The following is a 17,770-nucleotide window of genomic DNA, read 5'->3' on the forward strand; positions in this document are numbered from 1 at the left end:
TCAGCTGAAAGTGTGTGTCTTCGGACAGTGAGGTGGAAGATGGACCCTGATGAGGCCACTGTTGTAGATAACCTGCTTATGGCCATCAGATGGTACCAGACAAACTTTGAATTGAACTCCAGCTCTTGCCAAAATAGTTTGTTTTGCTTTACACAACTGAACTGCTTCCAATTGGCTCATTCGTCCACCTTCCTCTCCCCTTTAACTATTCCCCAGGTTGTTGCTGTAGACGAGAATGTGTTTTCAGTCAGCTTAACTGGTAAAATAAGGGTTTAAAAAACTGTGATCTCAAATTCTTTAGTGCAAGGGAAATTGATGGGTTCATTCTCTGCTAAAGTTTTTCCACAAATCTATGGATGGATGATGCCAGAGATATCCCTGGTCACAATTTTGGTCCTGGCAGACATAGAAGGGAAGAGTTCACTATGGAACCATTGCTCTCATCCAGGCTGTTGATGGTCACTGTGTAAGTGACCTTGACTTCAAGAAAGAGCTGGAGTTCAATTCAAAGGGTATGTAACAATACATCTGCCACGCTGATCCTCAACACTGGGGCCCCTCAGGGGTGCATGCTCAGTCCCCTCCTGTACTCCCTGTTCACCCATGACTGCGTGGCCAGGCACGACTCCAACACCATCATTAAGTTTGCAGACGACACAACAGTGGTAGGACTGATCACTGACAACGATGAGACAGTCTATAGGGAGGAGGTCAGAGACCTGGCCGAGTGGTTCCAGGATAACAACCTCTCTCTCAACATGATCAAGACAAAGGAGAGGACCGAGCACACCCCCATTCCCATCCACGGGGCTGTAGTGGAGCAGGCTGAGAGCTTCAAGTTCCTTGGTGTCCACATCACCAACAAACTATCATGGTCCAAGCACACCAAGACAGTCGTGAAGCGGGCACGACAAAGCCCACTCCCCCTCAGGAGAATGAAAAGATTTGTCATGGGTCCTCAGATCCTCAAAAAGTTCTACAGCTGTACCATCGAGAGCATCCTGACTGGTTGCATCACTGCCTGGTGTGGCAACTGCTCAGCCTCCGACCGCAAAGCACTACAGAGGGTAGTGCGTACGGCCCAGTACATCACTGAGCCCAAGCTTCCTGCCATCCACGACCTCTGTACCAGGCGGTGTCAGAGGAAGGCCCTAAAAATTGTCAAAGACTCCAGCCACCCTAGTCATAGATTGGTCTCTCTGCTACTGCACGGCAAGCGGGTACCGAAGCGCTAAGTCTAGGTCCAAAAGGCTTCATAACAGCTTCTACCCCCAAACCATAAGACTCCTGAATAGCTAATCAAATGGCTACCCGGACTATTTGCATTTGACTTATCTATTTTTTTCTTAACACTTATTTTTCTTAAAACTGCATTGTTGTTTAAGGGCTTGTAAGTAAGCATTTCACTGTAAGGTCTACGCCTGTTGTATTCGGCTCATGTGACAAATAAAATTTGATTTGATTTGATTTGGTCTTTCTTTACTTCTTAATGGTATATTTCACCCCTGCTGCAGTGCAAAGAGCCTGGTTGATCATGTCAACCACTGGCCTCTGGTACCCATGTGTGGGTAAGAATCTCGGCACCTACTGGCCTGTACTTTCTCTCTGTGTCCCCTTCATTTCACACTGTTTCTGTCAATAAACAATCAAATCTGTAAGGAGAATGGCCAGTTGTGCAGCCTTGTCACAGGTTGTAACATCTGATGTGTGGTGATGATGCCAAAACCCTGTGTGCTGTGCACAACCAGTTGATTCCACTAGCCTTGATTTGTCTAGCTGACCCTGAAACAAGCTTAAATATACCACGGCTTTGGGTTGTATCCAGGCACTCCGCGTTGCGTCGTGGGTAAGAACATACCTTAACCGTCGTATATTGGCCATATACCACACCCCCTCGTGCCTTATTGCTTAAATATGTAACCTGACAAAATTCACATATAAATATGAGTTATAGATCTATCATTCTACTTGAAAGCAAGTATAAGAAGCTGTAGATCTGTTCTATGTGCGCTTTTTATATACTTCCCGTTTTTAAGTTTTGTTTTTGCATAATTTTACTTTTGGTTTTGTACACCAGCTTCAAACAGCTGAAAATACAATATTTTTGGTTATGGAAAATATATTTCACAGCGGTTTAGATGGTACAATGATTCTCTACACTATACTAGCTTATTTTCTCAAATAAACTGAAATTATGCGAACTATTCGAGTTTTAACAACCAGGAAACGATTTCATTGCTAGCAATATTAGTCTATGAGTGCAAAGCCCTCCTCAGGGAGTGTGCCCGGGGGCCTACCTGATCCTTCTAATGAGGCATTTTGCATCATATTGTTGTGGCCGGTGACACTTTGCTTCCCGAAAATCTGTCATGGATATTCACCACTAAGGACTCAAACTCAATGTAAATGAATCAATCTTCATTATAACGGCCAGAGAGGTTCACAAACTCAATCCAAGCTTGATGAAATCTCTGAGGAGGGCGTTCCCTTTCAGTACTCTTATACTGCTACTCAAACAAGTCAAATAAGCATGATTGACATTATTCATTATTCATCATTAAAACGTTGGTTCCTGCACGTGACTGACTGACACCTCACAAGGCTTCTTCTCCCAAAGCTGGGACCTTGAAACTGAGATACTACTTTTGGTTCCCAGAACAATGTTCTGGGCGTACTGCCAATTGGTCTGAGGAAGAGGTCACAGTCAACTGCATGAACCAAGATAGAGGGAGAGGAGATGCTGTGTACAATTCAATGTTATCTCTTCAGACAACAACACTTTCCCTCACTTTCCCTCCTTTTAACACTCTGTGATAATTATCGTTAAATTTTAAGCTATCAAAGGCGGTTCTATTCTTCTATTAAAGTAAGCGAAATCAACACATTAAACCAAACACTTCATACCTTCAAACCCTTCACTCTGGGTTGTACAATCTAAAGAACACACACATACACAAGGGATCTGTAGACTCAGATTGTTTCCAAGCTCTTACCACAATTGGGTTGCATTGACCTGTTCTGTACGAACTTCCTGTGACATCAACTAGTCAAAATATAAAACCTGTTTTTTAGCAAATCTGCTAGGGCCTTCAAAAAGTTGATGCTGACTTATCAGCTCAGTATTCAGTACTAAAACATTGACTTGGATTTACTCCAATTCTGGACAGTGTTCCACATCATGGAAACAGATGATTGTTTTAGATGACATTACCTTCTTACTTAAATCACTGGTATATTCAAACTATCGAATTAATATTATATTAGTCCCAAGGCTCAATCCCTCTGTTCATCATGTGACCTTGTATTGAAACATTTACTCCTTCAAATTACTAAGATATTGCCTTATTAGAGTGCTATCTGAAAGCCACTAATATTACCATTCACTTTGTTACTTTCACTCGTCTCCATATCTGTTTCCTTCAACAAGACCCTCCCTTTCTTCCCAATAGGAAAGACCCTCTCAATCACTACTGCTAATGCACACGGATCACTATCAACCTGTGTTCTGCTTTCACCGCCACTGTAAGGTTTAAAAACAAACAAAACAAACATGATAACTTTTTCCTTATTGGAAGGCAGTGTTTGCATTTAAGTCTACTCTTAATATTTATTACCAATTTCTGTTGGATATTCACTTTCTGCTTCACACTCATTAAATGTCCATTATTTTGAGGTTCATATGTAATGCGCCGAAATTATAAAATACATCGGCCAATTCAGAAGGGGAGCAATAAACTTCGGAGAGAGCTTCCTTTTTAAAGTAGCTATCTAGACTAGGGTTTCTTTCTGGGATCAACAGTCCACTGTCATTGGAATATTCTGTCCATATGGTTTCTGGCATCTGAGACAAAATAGACTGGGAGGCAGTGTCAGACCCCCACTCCTCCTGGGAGTGCCCTCTCCTCAATTTGCCTGCTTACTCATCGGTTTAATATATCATCTTTTGGGATATCAACGAAAACTCTATCTGGGGTACAATAAACTGTAGCATTAAGTTTAGTTAACACGTCTCTACTTAACAAGTTACGGTTGGGTGGGTGAATACAGAAAATCATTTTCAACATTCATTGATCCTATGGAATAGGGCATAGGTTTTGTTTCACAATGTATTACTGGGGTGGAGGAAATCCCAAAAGCGTTTATAGTTTTATTGGTTAGGGGTAAGTCTTGTACCTTTACCAAAAGTGGAGGTAGTAGCACCCGTATCCACCAACATAGAAAAACCCTGGAATGAGTAGGTGTGTCCAAACTTTTGCCTGGTACTGTATTTTTGGAGAGGGCATAACAGGTTTAGGCAAAGCTTTAATTGCCTCTAATCTATCTTTGGAGAGGGCGCGACCCTCAGAAGTAATGTCATGACTCATGACCAAATATCTATCTTTGGAGAGGGAGCGACCCTCAGAAGTAATGTCATGACTCATGACCAAATATCTATCTTTGGAGAGGGAGCGACCCTCAGAAGTAATGTCATGACTCATGACCAAATATCTATCTTTGGAGAGGGAGCGACCCTCAGAAGTAATGTCATGACTCATGACCAAATATCTATCTTTGGAGAGGGAGCGACCCTCAGAAGTAATGTCATGACTCATGACCAAATATTTAATGGAGCTTCGGCATACTTGCATCTTACTGGGGGAAACTGGTGGAAACTTTATGACAATTTTCTGCCAAAAAAATCAACAATGACCGAGCGTCCTTGTGACATAATTCTTTTGATTGTGAGCAAACCAACAAACGGTCAACATACTGAACCAAAATACGCCCTCCAGGAGCAACAGAAGAAGAGAAGAGAAAAGAAAGAAAGCATTAGCTAAATGAATTACTGAAAAACAACAACTACATGGAGGCCCCTGGGATAAACAGTGTTAGGCATCAGGGGTGCTCTAGCATCTACAGCATCATTTACTATTCTAAGGTCTTGCACAACACGATAATCACCAGATTGTTTCCTAACAGGGAAAATTGGTCTGTTACATGGCGAATTCGGGCAGAGAACCAGAGCGCCTCTTTCAACAAGTGCACTATGAATGGGAATAGCTACCCAGACTATTTGCATAGCCCCCCCCCCCTTCTGCGCTGCTGCTACTCTCTGTTATTATCGATGCATAGTCACTTTAATAACTCTACCTACATGTACATATTCCCTCAATTACCTCGACTAACCGGTGCCCATTGACATTGACTATGTACCGGTACCCCCTGTATATAGCCTCGCTATTGTTATTTTACTGCTGCTCTTTAGTTATTTGTTACTTTTATTTGTTACTTTTTTTTAAGGTATTTTCTTAAAACTGCATTGTTGGTTAAGTGCTTGTAAGTAAGCATTTCACTGTTGTATTCGGTACATGTGACACATAAAATTTGATTTGATTTGAATCCCTTTTTGGCTTCTTTGCTGAGAGGGTACTGAGCTTTGTAAGGTCTGTGGGTGCTTTTTGGAACAACCACAACTTGCGCAGCTCCTTTCATGCGTGCAATGTCGGTCTTTGATTTAGCCCACAGTTCTTCAGGTATATCTTTTAGCCAATCATTGATCAACAGGAATTGGTTATTTTCTTGGTGTTGTCATTGCAGTAGCACAGTATGGGGAATAGAAAGTTGCTGTTGGAGCTGACCACTTTCTCTCTTCTTCCCAAGCCACCCAATCAGTTGTTTCCATCACTTTCTTCATCCGAACAGCTACATCTTTCCATTGTGTTCCAGGAGCCTTTGATAAGCTACAGTGGGGAACAGAGCCAGGGAGTTCATACAGACTCATCATAGTATCCGTCAGCAACACTCCAGCTGCTACGAAGTCTTTTCCTCTGTATATCCCATTCATGGTTATCTCCACTTTCTCTTTTTGTTTTGACAATCTCTGTTGGTATTCAGGGTCCTCTTCACATAAGGGAACAGCAGCAGTAGAATGTAGGTGTTCAGACACTTCCCGGTTAGCATGCAATCGGGAAGCAAGGGATAGCTATCTCAGCTGTCCCTCAACATGTTGATCATTCAAGTGCCCAGCATAGTAACAATTCATCAGGCATGGGAAGATTCCATTTTCTCTCAATCCCAATGACAATCCTTCTTCAGTACAGGCAACAGATAAATTCATTTTTTATTTGAGGGGGGTAGACAGGGCATAATTCTATGTTTGATTAGCTCAAATGTCAATAAAGGGGTTTTGGGTGGACAAAATTGGTCAATTTTAGTAGTTGACAGGTCTCTTCTGGTTCTTCATCATTGTTTTCTTCATTCATTTATTATTCTGTTTCCGCCTCATCCCACGGTTGGTAGCCCCTCATCCACCTCCTCTTCCAAATGGTTTGTCCACCTGCACGACAACAGGTGGTGACGGCCACTCTCCTTAGCCTTCTCCTACTCCAAGACAGTGTCTTGAGAAATGCCCTAACTTCCCACTGTTGTAGCAGCTCCAGTCTCTCCCTCCGTCAGCAGGAGCCCCTCGTCCAGGACAGTGTCTTGAGAAATGTCCTAACTTCCCACAGTTTTAGCAGCTCCAGTCTCTCCCTCTGTCAGCTCCTAATCCAACGGCTCCTCCACCTGGCACAGGCCCACCCTCGAATGGGTTATGAGGGGGTGGGAGGCCACCATCTCCGTCTGCTGGTGGAGGATTTGGTAGTGGCGGATACAAGGGGGGCCCCATGAAATGGTTGCCCTCGGAGAAAGGCCAGCCAGGCTTCTTCTCCTTCTTTCTTTTCAAGTTGGCCTCTCACAGAAATCTCCATCTGTCCATCTGGTCCAGTCTTATGTTTGGTTTCAATCAAATCAAATCAAACTTTATTTGTCATGTGTGCCGAATACAACAGGTCAGCACACCCCTAACAAATGTTTTATCCATTACGCTACATGGCCCTTTTGGTTACCAGCATGGATCCTCCATCCTACTCTTACTATTTCCCTTTCCCATATTAAATCCTTTGTTGAACTCTTTAGAAAAAACATCCAGTTTATCACACCATCCCACACTCACACAACTCTCACATCGGGGCTAAGCCCCTGTTCAGTTAATTAGTCAATCACACAATACTCACATCCACATTCACTCAGTACTATTCCCAAACACATTCAGTAATCTCCCTTATCACTCCTTATGCATCTTCAACAATTATCTTGTTACTTCCTATGCATACATATGTATCTTCAACAGTTCTCTTGCCGCTACTTCCTGTACATATAAAATAGCACCTTGTGCTCAATAACACCTTGTGCTATTATCATTGATTCTCAGACCACGTAGACACTTCTCATAAATGCCTAAAGACAATTGTCAGTGGGGTTTTTCCTTCCCTCACTCTAGCCTTCTCCTAAGGCTAGTTATAGCGTTCTCTTAAGACTTTTGGGCTCCCGAGTGGCACAGCGGTCTAAGGCACTGCATCTCAGTACTAGAGGCGTCACCACAGATCCTGGTTCGATTCCAGGCTGTATCACAACTGGATGTGATTGGGAGTCCCATAGGGCGGTGCACAATTGGCCTAGCCTCGTCCGGGTTAAGGTTTGACTGGGGTAGGCTGTCATTGTAAATAAGAATTTGTTCTTAACTGACTTGCCTAGTTAGAAAATAAAAATACCATGTTACCTTTCTTCATTTTTATGTTTGGTTTTATTGTTGTATTTTTTTTTCTTCTACACATTCATTTAAATTGACTAACTGAAATCAGTTGAGTTGTCCTTCTAGGTTTCGTAGATGTTGTGTTTCCTCCCAGACGCGTCCCACAGTGGAGGTCTGTTACGGGTGGGTCCTCACCCTCTTTAAGTGAGACGGGAATTTCCCTTTATGCCTTCCCAAGAATGTGCCACCGGTGTTCCCTCTCAGACTTTCACTGAAGGATCACGTCGAGAAGATCAAACATCCTGTTCATGACGCCAGGATTGTCGTGGAAATTCACCACTAAGGACTCAAACTCAATGTAAACGAATCAATCTTAATTATAATGGCCAGAGAGGTTCACAAACTCAATACAAGCTTGATGAAAACTCTGAAGAGGGTGTTCCATTTCAGTCCTCGTATACTGCTACACAAACAAGTCATATAAGCATGATTTACATTATTCATTATTTATCATTAATGTTGTTTGCTGCACGTGACTGACTGACACCTCATGATGACTGACCCTTAAACTGAGATACTGATTTTGGTTCCCAAAACAATGTTGTGGGCGTACTGCCAATTGGTCTGAAGAGGAGGTCACAGTCACCTGGAGGGATGTGTACAATTCATTGCTATCTCTTCAGACAACAACATTTTCCCTCAAGTCCAATATCTTGAAAACTTGACATGCAAAACATTTTGGAACTGTATCAACAGTGGACTAGTGATTTTTTTTTCTGAAAGATACATTTTTGAGTGGATTCTCCCTTTAAGAATTTCATAATTTAACCACCAAGGCAAAGGATTTCATAAGGAAATAGTTAAAACATGTATTTGATAAATAGCACTGTAACAGTATAACGATTACAGTGTATGGACTTCGACAGTAGCCTACAGCAAAGGTACATTTAGAAGAATATAATAGATTTTATATGGACTTGTAAACATTGGCCACGTGAGTTGAAATCTAAGCAGGGCATTATCCCAAGCGGAACAGATAGCGTTCCTCTTTCAGGGGGGAAGATTTAGCATCTAGCACCGACCGATCATGGCGACCCTTGGCAGTCGTGGAAATCGTCTTGACAATTCTCCTAACAGACAATTAAAATCTGTTTTAGCAACTCCAGAGAAAGTCCGTGAACTTCTTAACGCAGGTGTGTTGTCGGATGAAAACAGATCAACTGGGTAAGTTTTTGGAGAATCTACGAATGCAATTTTTTAGGGACCTAACGTTAACTAGTTAGCTAGCTAGCGTACTGTGGCTGGCTCGCCATCTAGCTAACTAGGTACCCAGTTACGGATCTAGTTTCCACATGTTTCAATACATTAGCAAGCAAGTTGCACACTTTATAGAGACAGGTTATTTTTTTCTTGATGCCTTTCTTACTCGACAGCTAATTTGTGTTTGTCTGTTTTGTTATTTACAATACTGTCTAGCCATTATAACGTTAGCTGGCTATAAAGTCTAGCCATTAGAGCTGGCTATGTTACGTAAACGGTCAATCATATATGCAATGTAAATAATAATCACAAATGATCAAGACATTTAATTGCAGTATTGTTTTCATAGTAGCTGCTGCATGCACCACTGTAGTAACGTGCAATGTCTTCGAGTGTGAACTTGGTTATGTTTTTTTTTTTAACCATATTTGATTGCTCACATGAGTCCACATGTGTGTGCATAAATTAGGGTTTGTAACTATTCAATTACTGGAGTGGCTATGTCATAACCCTCGAAGTACCAGCATGAGGTAAAAATGGCATCCATATTGGTCAGGGAGAAATCCAAACCAGTGTAATTGGAATGAACGGCAGTAGAGGCATAGTCCTAATTGTACTTATGCGGGAAAATAAAAGTAAGGTATGTGTTATATCAGAAATTGTGTAATTGTTCTCAACCTAAAATATTGTCACATCATTTAATAGTTTATACAGGTTTTATACCAATGTTCTGTATAAATATCCTCTAAAATATATGTAAACAGACCATCATTAATATCTAATTGTTTGTTTTCTTGGAAAGATGTGAGTGCTATTATATGATACAATATCAGTGTTTGTTGCATTTACAACTTGTCTAAGTCCTATCATCAACAGATGTCAGCCAGTGTCTGGCTGTGGATTGACTGCATTGTTTGAATGGAATGTTGGCATATTGGCAGTTAATTAAAATAGTTTTAGAGGTATGATACTATAAATTATCTGGCTAGCTAGCTAACAAACGTACAGTGCAGATAAATGCATTATGAAAGGGATGATCAACAAGGGGCTATATTTTCTATTGAAAATAATAGAGAATGTGGAAGGTGTGTTTAGCGATGTGCTAGCAGAGTGGCATTACTTTCCAGAGAACGCATACAGCCCCGAGTTGATTATCCCTTTTAAACCATGGCTATAATTTAACACATTTGCCACTAGAAATGTGTTAAACATCCACTGAAGTAGCTAGCAAGTTTACTAGATAGCTACAGTAGTTGCCGTGGTAACCAATGTGAGAGAAATTAAGTATTTACCTGATTTGCTGAATATTAATAGTTAACAACTATATGCTTAACAAATAGTGAGAGTTATTCATGACTACTAATGCTGTGCTTCGGTAAAGGGTTGGCTCCTCTCTTACACGTTCACTCGCCTCAGCTGGTCTAGGCGTGTAGTCAAGGACTTTCTTGGCGACTACGGGATAGAGAGAACTTGAGGGACAGAATAACCTGTTAGCTTTGCTTCTGAGTAACTTGGTCACACAGCATAAGACAAGAGTGACCACAGTTCTTGAGTCTATCCTTTTCTTTTGCTATCTTCCAAGGGCACAGCTGTGTGGAGGTATGAAGAGAACAGAGGCTAGCTTGAACTGAAAGGAGAAACGGAACTGCTGTTATCACTTGTTTGTGCGCTATGATCTCACACAACCAATACACATAGGCACAAGAAGATAACAAGGTAGCTTATGATGCCCCGGGCTGCTGCGGATGGGTGGATCAACCATGACTAAGCAGTTTTTGGGTTTTTATATAGACCCCTTGCGTTTCTGTATTATTCGGGCTCTCAACGATCACTTCCGGGTGGTTAAAGACCAGCTCCATTATTGCAAAAATTAATCGATATTAAAGTATAATTGTTTGAAGAAATAACAAAGTCTCTCCTTATTGGTTAGAATTTCCCTGACACCAAACAAACAGACTTGCTAGTTTAGCTAACCAAACCATCAGTCCTAGCTTGCTATTATGAAAATCAAATTCAACAATACCAATACTGTTTTCAAGTTCACTTTTGCTTTCAAAAGCAGCTCAAACAAAACATGTAAACATGAACTATGGCCATTGAATTCTACCATACAAATATACTGTGCATTATAGGGAAATAATGCACTCTCTGGAATGCCCTTCAGGCCAATCAGAAACACGTTTTCAACGATGCTATGGTATAATTAAGCAATAAGGCCCGAGGGGGTATGGTAAACTCCGCAAAAAAAGGAGCGTCCTCTCACTGTCAACTGAGTTTATTTTCAGCAAACTTAACATGTGTACATTTTTTTGTATAAACATAACAAGATTCAACAACAGACAAACTGGACAAGTTCCACAGACATGTGACTAACAGAAATGGAATGTGTCCCTGAACAAAGGGGGATTCAAAATCAAAAGTAATAGTCAGTATCTGGTGTGGCCACCAGCTGCATTAAGTACTGCAGTGCATCTCCTCCTTATGGACTGCACCAGATTTGCCAGTTCTTGCTGTGAGATGTTACCCCGCTCTTCCACCAAGGCACCTGGAAGTGCCCAGACATTTTTGGGGGGAATGGCCCAAGCCCTCACCCTCCGATCCAACAGGTCCAAGACATGCTCAATGGGATTGAGATCCGGGCTTTTTACTGACCATGGCAGAACACTGACATTCCTGTCTTGCAGGAAATCACGCACAGAACGAGCAGTATGGCTGGTGGCATTGTCATGCTGGAGGGTCATGTTAGGATGAGCTTGCAGGAAGGGTACCACATGAGGGAGGAGGATGTCTTCCCTGTAACGCACAGCGTTGAGATTGCCTTGAATGACAACAAGTTCAGTCCGATGATGCTGTGACACACCGCCCCAGACCACGACAGACCCTCCACCTCCTCAGTGTAACGCTCATTCCTTCGACGATAAATGTGAATCCGACCATCACCCCTGGTGAGACAAAACGCGACTCATCAGTGAAGAGCACTTTCTTCCAGTCCTGTCTGGTCCTGCGATGGTGGGTTTGTGCCCATAGGCGACGTTGTTGCCAGTGATGTCTGGTGAGGACCTGCCTTACAACAGGCCTACAAGCCCTCAGTCCAGCCTATTGCGCACAGTCTGAGCACTGATGGAGGGATTTTGCGTTCCTGGTGTAACTCGGGCAGTTGTTGTTGCCGCCATCCTGTACCAGTCCCGCAGGTGTGATGTTCGGGATGTACCGATTCTGTGCAGGTGTTGTTACACGTGGTCTGCCACTGCGAGGACGATCAGCTGTCCGTCCTGTCTCTCTGTAGCGCTGTCTTAGGCGTCTCATTGCAATGTATTGCCCTGGCCACATCTGCAGTCCTCATGCCTCCTTGCAGCATGCCTAAGGCACGTTAACACCGATGATCAGGGACCCTGGGCATCTTTCTTTTTGTGTTTTTCAGAGTCAGTAGAAAGGCCTCTTTAGTGTCCTACATTTTCATAACTGGGACCTTAATTGCCTACCGTCTGTAAGCTGTTAGTGTCTTAACGACCGTTCCACAGGTGCATGTTCATTAATTGTTTATGGTTCATTGAACAAGCATGGGACACAGTGTTTAAACCTTTTACAATGAAGATCTGTGAAGTTATTTGGATATTTATGAATTGTCTTTGAAAGACAGGGTCCTGAAAAAGGGACATTTCTTTTTTTGCTGAGTTTATATGGCCAATATACCACAGCTAATGTCTGTTCTTATGTACAACGATCCGCGTAGTGCTAGGACACAGCCCTTAGCCATGGTATATTGGCCATATATCACAACCCCCTGAGGGGCCTTATTGCTATTGATGAACTGTTTACCAACATAACTAGAGCAGTGAAAATAAATGTTTTGTCATTCCCATGGTATACGGTCTGATATACCACGGCTTTCAGCCAATCAGCATTCAGGGCTCGAACCACCCAGTTTATAATTTACACTATGTTATGACAGCACTGGCAAACCATGGTTGACCCAACTCCCTGACCAAAATGGCTGACCTTTATCCATTATAAGAAGGTCCATGACCGTTCTAGTATTCTAATTCCTAATTCTATGGTTGGTACACTGTGTACATGAGATATTGCTGACTTGTGAGCGTGCGCGACACAGAATATCATACGTAACATTTTTAAAGTACCCTATACGAATTGTTGTATTTGATGAATGTTTGTTTAGCCCTATAACTATAGCTAATGCAAATTCCTTCTGTGAAATGTTTTTTCTTCTTGTGAATTTCAGTGTTCAGGGGGAGCTGGATAAGGTGGCACCAAACGGCAACAGTCAAGTTCCTTGTGAAGCGTCTAACAAAGAAGCCTTTTTCACAAGAGTGGAGTCCTACTCTATATCCTTTCCGCATCCAAGCAGCGACATTACATGTTGTACTGCCAAAGAGTTGTGTGAATAACCTTTTGAGTAGTACTGTAGTTGTCCAGCACACCCTTTGTGTTGCCTTTTACACACTAAGAACATTGCCTACATTCCCCTTTTCACATTTTCCATCAATAAATACTTTTTCACATTTATTTAATCATAATGCTCATTATGATAATTTCTAGTGTGCTGTGTAAACTTTCTGTGTAAAACGTTTCCTTAGCGGAAGCACTGTTTGAGATGGGCAGGAAAGCCTCGGACTCTCTCCCCCCTGAAGTGTGCCAGCTATGGCTGGATCAACGTGGGATGTGACATGTTGAAATGTTCAAGTTGCCAGGCTTTCCTCTGTGCATCACTACAACCAACCCTGGACTACCAGAAATGTGAGCAGAGCAACCGGTTTGACACGTCTGCTGAACTTTCAACCATTATTGCAAAAGCCTTTGTTTTTTAAAATTAAAACACAGAATGTTGTCATTAATTTGTAGCTAAATACTTTTAGCGGTTGGATCAATGTTTGCCCCTACTTCTTTCCTCTCCATAGATGATTCCCGGATAGCAGAGATAACTAGACAACTACAGACACAGCATGAGAAGTTTTGTCCATGGCCAGACTTTCCATGCCCAGGTAATGCACAACTTTAATTAATTAATCCTCTTGTTGATTGGAGGTGGGTACATTTGTCTGTGTTCATTAGGCAACAAAAGGAAGAAATTGTATGGATGTACTGAAACAGGGAGGGACTACCTGGACTTGTCCAATAAGAAACAGTCATTTTTTATTTATGTTGTGTGCCTTACTGAACATGACCGTGATGTTGTATTGCCGTTTTAGACCGGTTCTGGCTTGTCCCGGCGAACGAGCCATCAGTGCTGCTCAGTGCTTTCCTGGAGCGCTTTCACACCACCTGTCTCCTGGAGCAGCAGCTACCTGCCATGAAGCCAGAACAGCTTAAAACCATGGTGAGGGAGGGGAGCCATGTTCCTACACAACAATGAATCACCTATAGAAAGACAGGCTCTGTCCAGATACTAACCCCCTCTGCTAGCCCCTTCTGCTAGCCCCTTCCCCTTGTGGAGGTCTATCTATGAACCCTTGGTTTGGGAATGCAGTTTAGCTGTTTCCCACATGGCTTCTTGCACTACGATCCATTATCCTTTGCAAAAAGAGAATCCCTCCCATCTCACCACTTTGTTTCCCTGCAGTCTTTGACGGAGGATGTGATCAGCATTCTACTGCAGTTGATTGAGGAGGAACAGAAGAAGCAGGGCAGGTCCCCTCTGAAGTCCACCTCTGAGGCCCTGGCTGTCCAGGTAGCTGCCTGCATCGTGGCCCTCTGTGGCTGGACTGGAAGGTTAGATATGAGAACAAGTCTGCCATTCTCCTTTTTATTGACCAAAAAATGTGGAGGCGAAACATTGTAACATTAGAAAAATACCAGGTCACTCTTACCAGATTGTGGCACTTAAAAGCCTTTATTGAATTAGCATCTCCATGTAGGAAAGTTAAAAACATTTGATTGTCTTAACTTTAAATTTGGGAAAGCAAAAAGCAGCTTAGCATATTAACTCAACTCTTTTTCCCCCTCTGTATTCATGTTCTATTAATAGGTTTGTTTCCACCTTCTCCTCTTGCTGTTTTTGCAGCTCCGCTCTGCACGCCATGAGCCTACCCCTCCTCACCTGCTCCTTCTGCATGCGCAAAGTGGGTCTGTGGAACTTCCACCAGATGGAGGGAACAGGAAAAGAGGTAGAGGGAGACGCCCCAAAGTCCCCCACCACCCCGACGTCATCTACACCCCTGCCTGCACCCGAGGCCCAGGGGGACAGGAAGACTCCCACCTCGCCCTCGCCTTCTCCTACTCCCTACCGAAGGGGGCTGCGGAGCCAGGACAAGACCAGAGGCTCAGAGCAGGTAGGTCTCAGGCAAGGCAGGCCACTTTAACTGGGTGAATAGGTTACGGTGGAACTTGGATGAGTTGGAAGTTCTAGCAAACCCGTTTCTCCAGTTTCTCATTTTTTTGTAGCTTTCAGAATGTTGTAACATGGACTCTCACACCTCTAGTCATGGATCTGTTTGTTAAAGTTGTTCTCTGTTGATTGTGTCTTGGCAGCCTGTGGGCAGTCTGTCCCCCATGGTGGTCCGCACCCGCAGCAGGGACTCTCCCAGCCCCAGCGAGGAGCAGCCCAGCCCTCTGCCCAGGGGGAAGAGGCCCATGACCGGGGGCCGAGGCCAGGGGGAGGGGACAGGGAGCGAGGGGACTGCTTCAGGGGGCTCCAGCCCCCAACGCAACCCCAAACGCATGTGCCTCTCCTCAGCCAGTAGCCCTGTAAGTCTTTACTCTCTGTGATCACACCAGGTGTGTCTGGATTGTCCAGACCTGGGATGTGTGTGTGTGTGTACTCTGTAGCAGATATAATACAGACAAATCTATCATCTATTTTAACACCACCCTTACCTATAAATGTCTTCCTTGTTCTAACTGATCTTGTTCACTGGGTGCATGGGGGAGGGGGATGCACTTCAAGGTGAAGTTAAGCTACTAAACTGACCCATGAGCAGCATCTAACTTCACCCTACTCCGGTGCATGCCACAACATATGCTACAGTCGCCTATTGACTTTCTCCATTCTCTTGTTTTCAGGAGGGCCCCCTGCATAGGAGTGTGTTTGACCCACTAGCCCAGCACAGAGACTGGTGCCCCTGGGTGAATGTAGGCAAGGAGAACACCCAGCCCACTGGTGGTGTACCCCTGCTGGGTCAAGAGGGAGAGCACCAGCAGGGCTGGAAGGCCGCACTCACTCTCCTCCTCCCCATGAAGAAGTGCTTCAGCCCAAACAAGGCAGCCAGTCCCCTACAGGTGAGAATCAAAACCTGGATGTGGTAAAATGGTGGTCCTGTGTCTCACTTGGTTGAGCATGACTCTAACAATTCCCGCATTGTGGGTTTGATTCCTGCTGGGACCACCCATACGAAAATGTATGCTCTCAATGATGTAAGTCACTCTGGATAAAAGCGTCTGCAAAAACGGCATACTATTATGACAATATGAAGGGTTGACATAGCTATGTTCTACAATGGAGCAATGTCTATTGCATTGTTACAGTTTCAGCATTTGGTCATACCTCTGCTATATGAGCAAGCTTCCATTTCTAACACTTCTGTTCCCTCTTTCCTCCAGGGTCCACATGACAAGTCTAAAAGAGTGTTTGCTATATTCCGTCAGTGGCAGGTATCTTCCCCATCTCAGTAAGGTCTTTCTCTCTCCACCCCAGAGACAGGGTCGTCGTGACATTCTCCATTGATATTCTTCCCTGTGGTATGCTGTACTGTACTAGTTGCACTGACAGTGGTTTCATATCCGTGTATTTCTCCCATCCGTTAAGTCTGGTTTACAATCATGGGGGGGGTTGGTATGAATTGAAGTACAGATGAGGATGGTTTTGCCAATGAACTTTGGATTGTTGCCCGGCTGCATGGTTCGAAAGCGATGAGTTCTTCACGGACATTGCCCACCAAGGAAATTCTGTTCTGAATGCAGTTTTTTAAAAGTGGGTTGACTTTACACTAAACTTAGAACCACAGAATGCAACGGCACACGGACACTGCCTGGTCTCAGTCCAGCGCCTTGCCTCGTTTGTTTTACCTCCTATGAAGACCGCATGTGCTCTTGTCCTGTGTCTATGGAATATATGAGGGACAAGGACTCTGAAATCTATCCCGTGAGAGAAAGAGCCATCTGGCTTACACTGGAAAAAAAGTCATATGTATTATCTTCAAAGGGTATACTCCATCATGTAGAAGTGTAAACATTTATTTACATTTTTACCCTAAAAGCTGAGGAAGTCATTTTTTTTTAGTGCTGTTTTTTCCAGGGAGTATAAAGACGTAGATATAGGATTTCTAAACTTTACGCATACTAAATTTTGTTGTAAAGCAATTTTGTTACACAAATATTTTTAGAAACTTTGAAAAGGCTTTTTGGTTTTGTTTGTTTGCAAGTCTAAAGTGCTAAAGGGAGGGAGCGGGGGAAATCTATTTTTTTTTGTAGATGTTAAACCAGGTAGAACAAATCATTTGCCATAGAAGTCAGAGGATGTTTGAGGATAACATTGATTTAGTCTTTCATTCCATTTGCCTTTGTGGTTTTCTTAGCCAATGCAGTCCCTTCTACTGTGCATGTGCTTTTACTCTCCTAAGAGGATTTAATAAAATGTTCCTCTTTCTGCATGTTTATTTTTACTCTGCATTTTATTTTCATGTGTTTCCACGGCATATCCAATTTGTTTTGGAAGGATAAACTAATGACAAATTCAAATGCAGCTTCAAAAGAGAACATGTCGCTGGCACTGTTCCAGTAAATGTGGTCTTAATAAGTAGTTTGGAGAACAAAGCTAAGCTCTGAGCCTGTATCCACATAGCATCTGAGTGCTGATCTAAGATCTGCCCGTATAAACTTGTCAATTATGATCTAAAATGCACAACTGATCCTAGACCAGCACTCCTACTCTGATATGCTTTGTGGATACAGGCCCTGGTTTTGAGTGGCCCTTAGTCTTCTCACAGCAGCGTCTATGACCTACAC

The 17,770-nt window shown here is 43.1% G+C and overlaps 1 protein-coding gene across 2 annotated transcripts; it reads left to right on the forward strand.

Annotated features, from left to right (window-relative positions):
• Positions 1-8,629: 8,629 nt before the first annotated feature.
• LOC120032254 (nuclear-interacting partner of ALK-like) lies at positions 8,630-17,415 on the forward strand. 2 transcript variants are annotated; one of them, XM_038978259.1, is made up of 10 exons: positions 8,630-8,776; positions 13,053-13,155; positions 13,417-13,567; positions 13,729-13,812; positions 14,020-14,147; positions 14,391-14,539; positions 14,796-15,099; positions 15,299-15,514; positions 15,830-16,045; positions 16,367-17,415. In XM_038978259.1, exons 1-10 carry the CDS (start codon positions 8,640-8,642, stop codon positions 16,436-16,438), a joined length of 1,560 nt encoding a protein of 519 aa, XP_038834187.1. In that variant the 5' UTR covers positions 8,630-8,639; the 3' UTR covers positions 16,439-17,415. The 2 variants fall into 2 exon arrangements, with proteins under 2 accessions (XP_038834187.1, XP_038834188.1); XM_038978260.1 differs by having other exon boundaries at positions 14,832-15,099.
• Positions 17,416-17,770: the final 355 nt, after the last annotated feature.

The sequence above is a fragment of the Salvelinus namaycush genome, chromosome 38 (genome assembly GCF_016432855.1).
Source record: "Salvelinus namaycush isolate Seneca chromosome 38, SaNama_1.0, whole genome shotgun sequence".
Taxonomy (NCBI): domain Eukaryota; kingdom Metazoa; phylum Chordata; class Actinopteri; order Salmoniformes; family Salmonidae; genus Salvelinus; species Salvelinus namaycush.